This window comes from Podarcis raffonei, chromosome 17 (genome assembly GCF_027172205.1).
Source record: "Podarcis raffonei isolate rPodRaf1 chromosome 17, rPodRaf1.pri, whole genome shotgun sequence".
Lineage (NCBI taxonomy): Eukaryota > Metazoa > Chordata > Lepidosauria > Squamata > Lacertidae > Podarcis > Podarcis raffonei.
Genome location: NC_070618.1, coordinates 32267145 through 32281387, shown reverse-complemented (window position 1 = coordinate 32281387; position 14243 = coordinate 32267145). Strand labels below are relative to the sequence as shown.

General features: G+C 45.1%; 1 protein-coding gene across 3 annotated transcripts in view; it reads right to left on the bottom strand.

Moving 5' to 3' along the window:
* Positions 1–4645: 4645 nt before the first annotated feature.
* The window catches only part of PRKCSH (protein kinase C substrate 80K-H), a 33833-nt gene continuing 24235 nt past the window's right edge, over positions 4646–14243 (bottom strand). For 2 of the 3 annotated variants that reach the window (XM_053371115.1, XM_053371113.1), the window contains exons 14-19: positions 13443–13532; positions 11188–11262; positions 10015–10114; positions 8218–8358; positions 6010–7683; positions 4646–5828 (exon numbers count right to left, since the gene is read on the bottom strand). In XM_053371115.1, the coding sequence (XP_053227090.1) occupies positions 8227–8358; positions 10015–10114; positions 11188–11262; positions 13443–13532 (397 nt within the window). In that variant the 3' untranslated portion in view covers positions 4646–5828; positions 6010–7683; positions 8218–8226. The remainder of the gene's footprint in view (positions 5829–6009; positions 7684–8217; positions 8359–10014; positions 10115–11187; positions 11263–13442; positions 13533–14243) is intronic. The other variant, XM_053371114.1, reaches the window with a different exon arrangement.

The following is a 14243-nucleotide window of genomic DNA, read 5'->3' as shown; positions in this document are numbered from 1 at the left end:
GTGACCGAGTTACTATCATGGCACTAATGGCATCCTAGCATAAGCATCACCCCTGCCTGTTAACCATGATAGTAGGATGATGGAACAATGCTTAGAGCTATTCCCTGATCAAACCCTGCAGGGACTGTGTACCCAGCCACCTATCCCACCTGGCCCTCCTGGATTCAGTCTCCGTCCGATTAAATGTCCTAAACATGTCGGCAAGTTTAAGGGCGAAATAACCCCATCCACTGCCATCTTCAACCAAATAGACCTTGTGTGTCCGAGGCCATGTTTATTTCGCGGAAAGCTAAAACTACACCGTACGTAACACAACCCTTGAAGGGAAGGAACTTGCTGCTCCAATATCTCACACCTTTGTCGCGTAGGCTTGGGGGAAGCTTCCCTGACAGTTCTTAATACCAAATCTCTTCCCATTGACCGATGCCCATTGTAATTCCCCCCCCCCGCGTTTTTTTTAACAACGGGATTAATACGCCTGAGGGTGTCATCTCTGTTACTGTATGTAAGTTTCCTGTGATATAGGAGGTGCTATCATGGAATGGGTAGAGGGGCAGAGATGAGGTTCTTGGCACAGGTGAGAGTGTTCCACCTTTGGACCAAGACATCTCTTGCTCCATGGTCCTCCACAGGGAGCCTTCATCCCTTTCGAGTGTGTATGTTTGTTGAATGGGGACAGGCCAAAAACATTCACTTGGGACAGTTCCTCCACAGCACTGCCCAGCTTATTTTTTATTTATTTGGTATAATAGCAAGAAATTGTTTTTTTTGGGGGGGGGTGATGGTGGAGAGAAATCTACTCAAGTTTTTCACTCATCCGGCAGCCACAAATGCCAAATACCTTTGGAGTTTTAGCCATTTCCGTGGAGGCATTGCCCGGTTTCTCAAATTAAAGCCAAAAGAGCCCAGGATGACTTTTTTTAAAAACGTCTGAATCTTGCTCTCTGTAGGGCTGCTGCTTAAAAATAAAAAAAGAATTATTTTATTTTATTTTATTTTATGGTTGTCTCCCTTCAGAATGGAGCCTTCAAGTGGGATTAATCTGTTTGTAAGGGTTGTACTACACTGACATCCATGTCCATGTTGCTTTTTTTTTTTTAAATTCCCCCTCCACATACTTCAGAGGGAACGAGAAGGGAAGTTTCTCTTAAAAAAAACTTAACTTTTAAAAAGGGGACGCAACTGCTACCGCCTTTTCCCGAGGCATCTCTTTGGATCTGTGTTCACAAATCACATCCTGAAAATGCACATCGGCTATTTTCCGTTCTTCTTTTTAAAAATTTATTTATTTATTTATTTTGGTTTGCTGAAAACAACGAAGTCATCGTTGGCACTTGTGGAGCAAGGGACTTTTATTTTCTTTTGCTCTCAAGCAAAAAAAAAATGGAAACAAAATGAACAACATTTAAAAGACGAACTTAATGATAATTAAAACATTTTAGCATTAGTTCGAGTTTTAATTGTTTAATGATTTAGAAATTAGTTTAGGATTTCTTGATTTTTTGACAATAAATGTGTTCACTTGTGTTTTGTAAGAGTCTGTGGCAGCTTCTGTTTGCGATAAAATGAGAAAAAAGAACAAAAAAACTGGCACCATTAACTCTTGTATCTTTTTGCGAATTTTAGCTACTTGTAGTTTTTAACTTATTGTTAACTTAAATATTTATTACTGCCTTGTAAAAGTACATTTGTGTATATTTATGTTCTCATCAGAGTTGCAAGTTAAAAGGGAAATATTTTTTAATTTGCTGAGAAGTGATTATTCCTAATTTATTTATTAAATAGCAAACAAAAATTGAAACAACAACAACAATAATAATATAAGCTTAAACGACAGGCTCTCCAACAGGGCAAAGTGCACAGAGGTAATTTTTTCTTTTTCTAAAAAAACAACAACCTACAAATGTGGCATTTAGAACAAAAAAAACTTTATAGGCAAGTTTGTTTGTGGGGTTCGATGTTACATCATCTACTTTTGTCTTGTTGGGAAAAATACATTTGAGTCTTCATCCTAATAGAAAGTAAAGGGGAGGGCGGGAGGGGGAAAACATGTAGCTTGTCATTTTCTCTATTTATTCTTGTGTTTTGTACCCTCTGCCCTTTACATGCTGCCACTCAGCATCCCTCCCACATGTTAAAAAAAGTTATTTCAGTGACAGTTTGCTTCTTTTATTTTAAATATTTGAGCAGGCACCACAGGCAGCTGAGACGGGCTGGCACAAAGGAAGTTTTTGACCCACTCTGGCTCTGATTCACTGAGATCTTTAAGCACAAGGGGAGATCTCTAGTCACAACAAATAATCTGCTGGATGGCTGGGAAGCGGGAATCTCCCAACTCAGGAAGAATTTCAAATACGATTCACCAAACCCCTGGGCAGCACTGCAATAAGGGGAGGGGAGGCTACTTGCTTGGGTTAAGTAATGGAATAGCGAGTGACTTTGGGAGCCACCAATAAAGGAAACTGAAATCAGGCAGCGTATACAAAATCTAAAAGGTATATATGAGAAAGCTTAGAGACGAGTAACACATTTGAAAATAAATTCTCTGAAATTTAAATAATCAGGATGGCATTAGGTCAGCTTTTGCCAAGTTGGCGCTTTCCAGATACTGGGACTGCTGGGAGCTATAGATCTACGTGCTGATGGAACAAATGTAAAAATACTGAGCTCATGCTACTCTTTTGAGGCATTTTCTTTTCAAAAAAGCCCACTGAACTTAAAAAAAAAACTTGCATTCTTGGCTACTGAATGAAGCTACTTCAAATCCAAGAGGGGCCAGGGTGGCCTTTTCTTCAACACAGCAACACAGGCCTTGAGAGGGCTGTTCCTCAAAATTCATCTTGGGGGTTTCCCGAAACCTGGGTCTCCAGATGTTTTTGGACTACAGTTCCCATCATCCCTGACCACCACTGGTCCTGCTAGCTAGGGATGATGGGAGTTGTAGTCCAACAACAACTGGGGACCCAAGTTTGGGAAACCCCGGATTAGATGAAGGCTGGACGCCCCCCCCCCCGTCAGGTGGCTTAGTTACTTTGATTTGTGCCCTGCCATGTGGCCTCCTTAGAAAACCACTGCAGTAGCTGAAGAACTCCTGGGTGGGAAGGTCTGTTCCTGGGCTGTTCTCTTCTATCACTGGGATTAGCCTTTAATAATCTTAGAAAAGAGGTCATGTTGCAAACTCTTTACACTAGCTAGCCACAAAATTCGCTGGACAGTGGATTCCAAAGTGGACTCCTGCTCCGAACTGTACATGAGTCAGGGGGAGTGCTGATCAGGAGACTCCTCTCTGAAACTTGTTTGGCAGCATTCAGACCCACCTCCAGACAAGAGGAGTGATGCCTTGGAGCAGGGGTCAGCAAACTTTTTCAGCAGGGGGCCAGTCCACTGTCCCTCAGACCTTGTGGGGGGCCTGACTATAATTTGAAAAAAAATAATGAACAAATTCCTATGCCCCACAAATAAGCCAGAGATGCATTTTAATTAAAGTACACATTCTACTCATGTAAAAACAAGCTGATTCCCGGACCGTCTGCGGGCCGGATTTAGAAGGCGATTGGGCCGGATCCAGCCCTTAGTTCGCCTACCCATGCCTTGGAGCTTAGAGCAGGAAAAATAGCACAGCCCTGTAGCTGTAACAAGTCCTGTCTTCTCAATACCACTCAATATATGCAGGGAGAAGCATAAACTATCTGTGTGCATGATAGTGGGAGTGGAAAAGGTAGAAAAACTCCACCCCTACACAGTTCTCTTGGTGGGTAGGAAATGGACACCCCCTAAAATTCTTTTGCTACCCACAACACAGCCTAGAGCCTAGCTCCCTTTGCACACCACCGAAATAACTTGCGTGCTTAAAGAACTGTTCTGAAACAGAGCCACTGAGCTAAGATGCAAATTGGAAAGCACAGCTACCTTAGAGAGCTTTGCCTCCGGTTCCAGCTAATTTGGTCAAGACACTTTTCCTTTGGCTAGCCGGCTCAGATCCTGATTAATTTCTTCTCCCGCAACCACACCCCTGCATCTGACTCCCTTCCCTGCATCTCGACGAGGGCATTTAGTGGCAAAACGAAATTCTCTTTGTGATCTGTTGCTTCTAAAATGGTCACAGCAATCTAGCCTCTTCTCGACTATATTTTTTCAAGTAGCAATAAGTGCCAGTTTGAGTTTACTAAAAAAAAAAAAAAGCGAAGTGGATTGAAACGGGGGTTGGAGCAGGGGTGGGGAGGGAAAGAGAGAATTCTGCATGCCAACGAAGGCAGACACCAGAGAGCGAGCGAGCGAGCGGGGCTCGTGGCATTTCCTTATGTTTGCTAGGCAAATTTGCTTCCAAATGATGGGTCAGGGTGCAACATTGAAGGGAGCAGAGGGTTTAAAGAATTGTCTGTCTGTTGTAATGGCGAGATCCTAATAACCTTTTTACATGCCCTCCACCCTCCCCACCAATGTATTTAGTCATGGGGCATAGTGGGGCTCAGGGGAAAAGATGACAGGCCTGGAGTACCTGGCCCCCAGAGCCTCTTTAAGCTTCACATGTGTATTGGGACAGTTTTTAAAAACAATATTTAAAAAAAAAATCATGAGAGAGTCTGTTGATGTGGGAAGGGTTTAAAAAACTGCTGTTAAAAAAAGAAAAAAATGACACTTTGCATTTAGTTTAGAATATTTATTACTGGGATTTCAGGCACGGCGGCTGTATGAATCTTTTACATGGAATTGTTTAATTATTTGTACTTTTCATGCCAGAAAATAAAAAGTTCAGAATCTTATGAGAGTCCGCTTGTCTGTTTATGTGATAGAGAATTCTAGCAAGGCAGGACAGGGCATGATAAAAGTTGTCCTCCCTTCCAGAAGGCACCAACAAAGCACACATTATCCATAGAAACTGTTGCGTGTCGTTCTGAATAGGAAAAAAGTCCCGTGCCCTTTGCAAGCAAACACCTCTCTCCTCTTGCCAACAAATATTTTGGCAGTGTGTTTAATTTACATATCTACATCAGAGCAAATGCCCACAGTTGCTTCAAAAGCGAAGCAGCTTTTCCAGACGAGAATTAGGAATGAGAAGCACTTTAACCACACAAAACACCCCCCAAAATCAGAAGTGTTTTGATATACTGGGACACAGCCCAGTGTTAATATTCATACGCCACACCCCACAGTTGCCTTTGACTAGGCTTAACCGTGCAGGGGTCCTTTACCTTACCTTTTACACATATATGAACATAGCGCAAAAAGTCTGTTTTGGATTGAAGGCTGGCTTGCACAACATGATGGGAAAGTCCCACAATGCTTGTAAATTTTGTGTTAGCCAGGGAGGAGAAAGTACAGTGGTACCTTGGGTTAAGAACTTAATTCGTTCTGGAGGTCCGTTCTTAACCTGAAACTGCTCTTAACCTGAAGCACCACTTTAGCTAATGGGGCCTCCTGCTGCCGCCACACCGCCACCACACGATTTCTGTTCTCATCCTGAAGCAAAGTTCTTAACCCGAGGTACTATTTCTGGGTTAGCGGAGACTGTAACCTGAAGCGTATGTAACCTGAAGCGTATGTAACCCAAGGTACCACTGTATATCTCGGCTGGCTCATGCAATCAAAGGATGCAGCCATGCATGTTCTCATGGCTGTTAACTGTTGGGATAGACACACACAATATACAGGCTTGTACGTTTACTGAAGGAGATGCTCCACTTACTCTGGGTTACTCATACGTACTGGGGGAGTCAGCAGTAGTAACTAGGTGGTACCTGTGGTCTGTCATACAACTGAAAAGAAACAACACTGAGACGAGCTCTGCAGTTGGTGGGGGTCTACCTGCAGTGGATCCCATTTGAGTTCTATGAGAAAAAGTAAACAGGAAGCAGTTAACATACAGCAAAGGAACAAAGCCTGATCCTTCGTCCAGAGACTGAAGCCCGCTTTAATCTCAATTCCCAGTGGTTTGCCCAAACTCTGTCTTTTACTTTCTTCTGTAGTGGTCACAATTCACTTATGTGGGGGGAAACTGAGCACTGACACCTGAGAGATGTTGCAGTGGATGGTCTGTCCCCACAACAGATACACTCTGCATATTTAAGTCACTCTTGCAGGAACAATGAAAACACCCCTTATGAAGGGACATTTTATTAGCATAAATCAAAAGGGTCTATTTGTCACGCTATGGCAACCAAGCATAGAAGCAAATGAATAGGGTTGGTAGAAGAGGTGCTAACTCAAGTTTTGCCCTCTGCACGAGAGTCAAGTTTACTCTACTTGAACTGTGTTTTGGGGGATGGGGGAAATGAATGGTGCTTGTGGGAGGTGGGGCACAAGAGTCTTGCCCATCCATCCTTCACTGATCAGAGGATTTGATCCAAAGGAAGGGAATTGAGGGGTCCGCATACACACACACCAGTTGAGATCTGGTTTAAGAACAGATGCTTCCATTTAATGTCTTGTTTCGCCAGCAGAAACCGCCTACGTCACCCCATGGGTGTGGGAGAAACACCTCCTTTCCCCTCTGGAAAGATTGGGGGGGTGAGGTGGTGTGCCCCTCCTCTATCAATAACCAACTGCACATGCTTCCCTGCTTCTTTGCCCAGGGGAGGCTGAACCCATACAGTAAACATGTCCCCAGTCACCAGAGGGGCCTTTTGTCAGACCTACCCCCCAACCCCCTCTTCCCAGCACCAGGCGCCTTTTGGGATAGGAGCTCAGATGGGAAACAATGGTGGCTGGGTGGGAAGTGGCCTCCCTTTTTGTTATGGAAATGCTCCGGCTTTGACAGCAATCGAGGGGAGCAGGTGAAAGGCACCAGCGCTGCCCTCCCCCAAAACCTTTATGAAGAGGAGCATAGCAGCCCTGGGAGGCCCAGTTCCCCAAAGGTGGAGGGGGGAGGAGGAAGGAAGAGGAGGGTCTGTTGGGTCCCATGCATCCTGTTGAAGTTTCTGCCAGCCCCTCCTGGAGAAATGACACATGCGGAGGCCACTGATAACAGCTGCATGAACGGACATAAAACTGGCCATGTCGTGCCATCCCCCTTTCATACAACCCCTTCCAAACAACTCTCCAAATCTCACCTTTGAGGCCACAGACAGAAGAGAGCAGAGACGTTTATTGGAAGGGAATGTGGTGGTGTGTTTTTTTTTAATAAGAGTTCAACATCAGACAGCAGATTAAAACAACAACAACCAGGCTGTGATTGGCAGTGCAGGGGGCAAGCTAAGGAGCAGGTTCTTTTTCCAGTCGTCTTCTTTCAGCTGTCTCAGACAGAGTGGAAATCTGGCTTGGAACAGAAAATGCTGGCAGGAGAGAAGAGCTTCAGGGGGAAAGGCCTGAAGTCTCTGCATGGCTGAAAAGTAAGGGCTCTTCCTCCACAAAGAAGCAACCGTTAAGAGGCGGAGGAAGCCTTTTCCCCAGCAAGAAAATGGCCCAAGCAGCTGAGCAGTCCTGTGTGTTGTGCATGATCTGGGCAGATGGTGCCCTGGAAGGAAAAAAGGGGGGGGCACACTCAATCCCCAGTGTTTCACAGGGTAAACATAATTATTCAAAAGCTCCAGAGTCCACTGAGGAAGAGCAGCGCGAACAGTAGAGAAAGGATGTCGGGGGTCCATGTGGGGCAGCCCCAGGGGGCAAGAGAAGTAAATTTTGCAGTGCTTCTTTGAATCATGTCGATTAGAACCTGGTCCCACTGACAACAGCTCTTTTGCAAATCTGCAGGGGGGAAATCGCAGACAGGACAAATCAGCCAAGGGAACAGAACTGACAGAGACACTGGTCTTCCTTCAATACATTAAAAAAAGAAGTTCTGATTAAGCAGAAGGTGGCAAGAGAGGCAAGCGACTTCCCAAATGGCCTGATCTTGGGTAGTTGCCAAGTTGTGCAAAGGGTGGTGGAACCTTCTCAAAAAACTCTGCTCCCCTTACCTGGTGGGGCTTTATTTACTTTCTTTACGTACACAAAATTTATACACCACTTGATTGTATTAAAAAACCTATGTAGTTTACAAGAAATATTAAAATTATCAATGAAAACAGCAAGCACAATTAAAAACATTTTGGTAATTATTAAAAGCAAAAGTAAGGGATTAAAGGACACCTGCCCAGTGTCAACAGGCAGGGGGTTCCAATGTGTAACTGCTGCCAAACTAAACGTTTTAGTCTGCACTACTTAGAACATGGCTTTCCTTCCCCGTTTGCCAGCGCCCATGGATACCATGTCATCTTGAGACTTGACAAAGGAACTCACCTGCCAGCCTCAGAGTTCATCGTGACCGAGGTCTTTTGGCTCCTGGCAGGCTGCTGGGGTGATAAACTCCATCAAGTACTCGCAGCGGCTGGGCTCTGTCGTCGATGTGACCACTGTCTCCTTGCCACATGTAAGTTTCACCTTGGAAGGAGAGAAAACAGGACATTGGCTACCCACTATGGAGTCTGTGGCTTAGGATTGCAGCTGCTGTGCAGGAGCCCATCGCATTTACCGCTGCCTGTGGCATAAACCCTCCCTTACCCACTGTCATTTCTTTGCAACAGGCATGGGGAACCTCTTTGGTCACTCCTTGGGGATGCTGCTGAACTACAACTCCCATCATCCCTGGCTGTTGACCATGCTTTGAGACATGGATGAGCTGTAGTTCAGCAACCCCTGGAGGGCCAAAGGTTCCCCACACCAGCTTTACAACGTACTAGCAACAGTGTCAGCCAACCACGATAGCCAACCCAAGTTTCTGCCAGATGAGACAAATCACTGGGCCTGTTCAGTGTGGGATGGGAGAATTCCTACTCTGATCCAAGCAAGGCAGATCAGCCTGATCCTGAACTCACACAAAAATCCCTCATCCATCAAATCTTCCCAAGGGAAATCCTAATATTATGTTGGAATGGATGAAGTGGTTATTGTTTATATATAGCTGACAGACGAAGAATCAGAAGTTCTCTAATTTCTGAACTGTATCTTTTCTATTTTCTCTTGAAAGCTTTTTCCTACTTTCCCCCCCTTATCTCTCTTTTTCTTTTTTGTTTTTATCTTAATGTTGAACAAAAAAGATATTTGAGATTAAGTTTTGTATTTATAAACTCTAATAAAATTTATTTATTTATTTAAAAAATACCGAGGGAAATCCTAGGACATCACTGAGGCAAGGAATGAATAAATGACTTAACCACGGTCATTGCCCCATCCCCTAGAATCATAGAATCATAGAGTTGGAATAGACCACAAGGACCATCGAGTCCAACCCCCTGCCAAGCAGGAAACACCATCAGAGCACTCCTGGCATATGGTTGTCAAGCCTCTGCTTAAAGACCTCCAAAGAAGGAGACTCCACCACACTCCTTGGCAGCAAATTCCACTGTCGAACAGCTCTTACTGTCAGGAAGTTCTTCCTAATGTTTAGGTGGAATCTTCTTTCTTGTAGTTTGGATCCATTGCTCCGTGTCCGCTTCTCTGGAGCAGCAGAAAACAACCTTTCTCCCTCCTCTACGTGACATCCTTTTATATATTTGAACATGGCTATCATATCACCCCTTAACCTCCTCTTCTCCAGGCTAAACATGCGCAGCTCCCTTAGCCGTTCCTCATAAGGCATCGTTTCCAGGCCTTTGACCATTTTGGTTGCCCTCCTCTGGACACGTTCCAGACCCTCAGGCTGGTCTGCTAAAACTGGCAGCCCAGCCCCAAACTTTCAGATGTTCCAACAGGCAGCCAACTCTGCTTCCTACTTACTTCTTAAAAAGTGCACCTCTTCTGTTGAACTGCCCTCTTCCCACTCTCAACTAGGTTTCCTTCACTGACTGGGATCAGGGACTCCACATTAATGGGCACGCTTGGGAGTAGAAAATAAAGGTTTGGGGTTTTTCATTCCAGTTGAGCCAGAACTTGAGTGTGCTGGAAACCAAGCAGCTTCACGCAGCCTGCAGATAGGGAGGCATACTGTCATCTGGGTGACAGGCCACTTCGTTGCTGCTGGGCCTTGAAAAGGCAGCTGTATCTTGCTGGTCACCCGACCAAGCTTCCTGGTCTCTCAGGACTACGTCAATCACTTACTGTGGTGGATCGGTTGGGGCCTTGCCAGCAGCCTGTCCCGTGTTCGTACTTCATGACACCAAATTTGTTATCCTCTGGACCGCTCCAGGAGCCCCACGTGCTGGAAAGGAAGCAACAACTCAGAGCACCCAAAGTAGCCCCTGCTAATCCTAACCTTAGGGAACGTTTAGAACCAGATGGAGCCACTTCTACACAGGATGAATCTGCTCCAGGGTGGGCTGGTCTCGGGGGCAAGGATCTAGCCACCAAGTGAGGTCCTATCAGCACCGCTGACCATTTTCAGGAAGTTAAAAAAGGCAGCAAGGTGTTTTTAAAACAGCACACCACACACATGAAGTTTTCTTCCCCGTTTCTAATTGAGTAGGTATTCTTACACTGACTGATGCTAAGGGGCAGGGCTTTATTATTCATACTCATAGTAGTGATTATTATTATTTTATTCCTTACACATTACCTGCGCTCCACCTTAAGGTCTCAGGGCGGGTCACAACATGAAAACAACTTACAGTTACAGAAATAAGGTGGGTCCTAAAAATATGCACCTCAAGTGTCAAAAGCCAGGGCAAAAAGGTGTGTGTTTCAGATTATCCGAAGTGCCTGATGTACATCATCATGGTTGCAATCCTAACCCTTACAGCCCTGTAAGGTACATCAGTATCATCACCCCCAAGATGAGGATTGTTACAAGGTGTCCTAAGGCTGAGAGTTTGACTGGCATAAGGCCTCCTAGCATGTTGAAGAGCAAAGCCAAAGTTCAAACTATACACTTCCTGATCTGTAGCTCAGCCTCTGCTTAGTCACTAAAACACTGCAACATCTCCCTGTTTAGCTTGGGAGGCTAGTGACCTCAGACTGTTGTGAAACACGTCGAATCCTGGAGCACTGGAGTCTCTTACCCAGCAGTCAGCAAACCTTTTCAGCAGGGGGGCGGTCCACTGTCCTTCAGACCTTGTGGGGGAGCCAGACTCTCTCTCTCTCTATATATATATATATTTGGGGGGGGTGAACAAATTCCTATGCCCCACAAATAAGCCAGAGATGCATTTTAAATAAAAGCACACATTCTACTCATGTAAAAACACACTGATTTCCAGACCGTCTGCAGGCCGGATTTAGAAGGCGATTGAGCCGGCTCTGGCTCCCAGCCCTTAGTTTGCCTACCCATACTCTTACCCAAGGCTGGTCTCCGAGCCGCCATGTTTGGGTTTCTGAGACACTCTGCTGAAGGGACAGAGGCGATAAATATATCTGAGGAGGAAAAGAGCATAAAAGAAATCCATGAGATCCCTGAGCCATGTGCTTTGAAGTGCCGATAATTAGACCATTAGACCTGGCTCCTAAAACGATGGCACCCAAGGCAAAATATATTTGGAAAGGATACTGCTCGGGGTTAGATGGAATGGGAAAGCATGGCAGGAAGAAGACTAGGCCCCCGATCTATCCCTTGCTTCCAAGATTATTTTGCTATCAACACCAGAGATTTAAGAATGTACGAGATGAGCTTCCCATTGAAACACGCAGAATACAACTGTGTGCAACCTTTTAAACGTGATCTGCTTACAAGGAAAAATACTGAGAATCCAGAATAGAAGTCTTATTGGTCTATCAAGTAAAGAACGAATGGGGAACCTCCAACTTGCCAACCAAATCAAATTAGGCCCACCAGGAGTCCTAATTTGAACCGCATGGCCCTTTCCCTCTAACCCATATGACGCCAGGTCTAGGGTGGATGATGGTGCCACTACACCGGAAAATCAGGAGCTTTTTGGTGCACTCTCTATGGTTCTTCTGCAAGCAGCGCCTGCGTTTGGCCCCTTTTAAATTTGGCCCCAAATGCCAGCCCCGCTGTGATCTGCTGTACTCGGGAGACCCTGATCAGAGCTTCCAAGTGGTGATTGCATTCGGCATGGAATCAAAATGTGCTATCAAATGCAAGCCAGCTGGGATTGTCTCCAGTTGCAAGTTTCTGACTGAAAAAAATCAAACTGTGCAGGCCAAGAAACATTTTTTCTTTGCAGGTCTGTTCGATGTTAAGCAGGTCTCCAAAGGGAAACATCATGGTGACATCAGGTGATTACAGGTGTGTGGCTGTGCTGGCTGAGGCTGTTGGGAATTGTAGTTCAAAATATCTCAGCAGCTACTGCACTAGCTGGTATGCTGTGACCTGAGCTTTAGAAGGCAACACTCTCCTGCTTAATTACCAGGGTGGGGTGGAACACTGATGCCTATGATAACTCTTCTTACAAGGAGTTCTGCTTGTCCCCTAGTCCCCTCTCTACAAGGCATCTCCTACTGTATAGCCCATGGCACAAAGGAAGCCCAACTAGGAACAGGACCTTAAAGGGCTGGGCCATAACTCCTATCTTTCCCAACTACGGGCAATGCTGGCTGGGCCCAATGGGAGTTGAAGTCCATCTGGAAGGCGACACATTCCCCAACCTTGGTCCAAAGAACTGCAAGCCTCTTAAGAACATTCACATCGCAAAGCTATCCTGCCCAATCACCAACATCAGGGTCAAGAGGCACCCAAATTCCAGGCATCATTCAAAATATTGGGGGACATGGGCTGAACCCAAACCAAACTTTGACCCTCAATACAAGATCCAGTTTAGAAGCTATAATGAACATTCAAGAGCAGTTATTTGTACAGTCGTACCTTGGTTTTTGAACAGCTTAGTTCTCGAATGTTTTGGCTCCTGAACGTCGCAAACCCAGGAGTGACTGTTCCGATTTGTGAACTATTTTTGGAAGCCAAACGGCGGACTAGGCTTCCGTGGCTTCTGACTGGCTGCAGGAGCTTCCTGCAGACAATCAGAAGCCACGGTTTGGTTTTCAAACATTTTGGAAGTTGAACAGACTTCCTGAATGGATTCCGTTTGACTTCCAAGGTACAACTGTATATCTAGATCAAAGAACAGCACCTCTTCTCTTCTGAGTGGAGAACCTCACTTCCCCAAGAACTAGTAAAAAATGAATTCTGATGGAGCCTTATCTGCCTAAATTTTGAGTCCCTGGCTCCAATTTTGGAGCCTTCCATCTTCAGTTTTGAAGGGGGTGCCTTTCTTCTCACCCTGAGCTGCCCCAGTAAGCTTGCCAAAAGCTAACCACCTTGTTATAGAGGAATTTGCCATACTACCAAGCTACAGTTTTGGGGAGTAAAAATCAGCTTCCTTTTCATTAATAATGCTCGTCTTACAGTCAAGAACAGGAACAAAGAACCTTTTGGCCAGATCTCCATCTCCTGCCGCTCTACAGGCTAACCCTGGCGGTTGGGCAGGCCACCCAGCTACTTTTTGGCACCTCTGGAGTGACGGCTTGTAAGACACACAGTTCAAAGAGAGCACTCCAGGTGTCATAGGGCTGAGCAGAGAGAAGAGAGCCACTCCCCAGAGGAAACAAATAGTCAAGCAAGCGACACAGGCACCTACTCATTAGTGGTGAGTTCGTAGCACTGGCCATAGAGGTAAGAAAATTCACCATGAGGTCCAAAATCAAAGGAGATCTCTTTCTCCAGGCTCCTGGGGGAGGGAAGGAAGAAGGCGACATTGTTAAAAGAAAAAACTACACACAGGCTAACAGGACATTTGACGGAATAAGGTTAATGGGGCTAGGGGGTTACTGGAATATTCCTGGGTCAATTTTAACAGAAATACAGGAGGGATGCTTTGCTCAGAAGGCAAAAGTAATCCAGTCAAGAAAGGCTGAGAATTTCTGACCACTAAATCTGTCTTAATACATTGAAATTCCTACTACTTAACATATACAGCAAAATATAGAGAAAGCATATGAGGAAAAAATGTGGCTTTTAGCTCCAAGACCAGAAGAGAAGGAAATAAGTGTTTGTTGTATTTTTAACTGAACATTTTATCACATGGGATATTGTGATTTGAAAATTCTGAAGGCTGCTCCGAGTTGTGCATAAGCGACAAGAAGCTTGGATAGAAATTTAAAACAAGCAGGCAGACCTCCTGGCAGCCTTTAAGTGACTTTCTCTAGACAGCAGACTCATAACATTAAGGAGTATTTCTAGAGGTGGGAGGCCATGCAGTTCATAAGGACAAAGAGTAAGAAGCTGTTGCAATCAAGGAAAGGTTTTGCGGGATACATGCATTCTGTGGAGGTGAAACCTCATCTCAGAACACACATTATCCCAGAAAGGCCAGCAGGAGACTGGCGTGAGACAAAGATGGCAAAATGTTTCATGCTTCTCACAAATTGTCTTTTTTTTT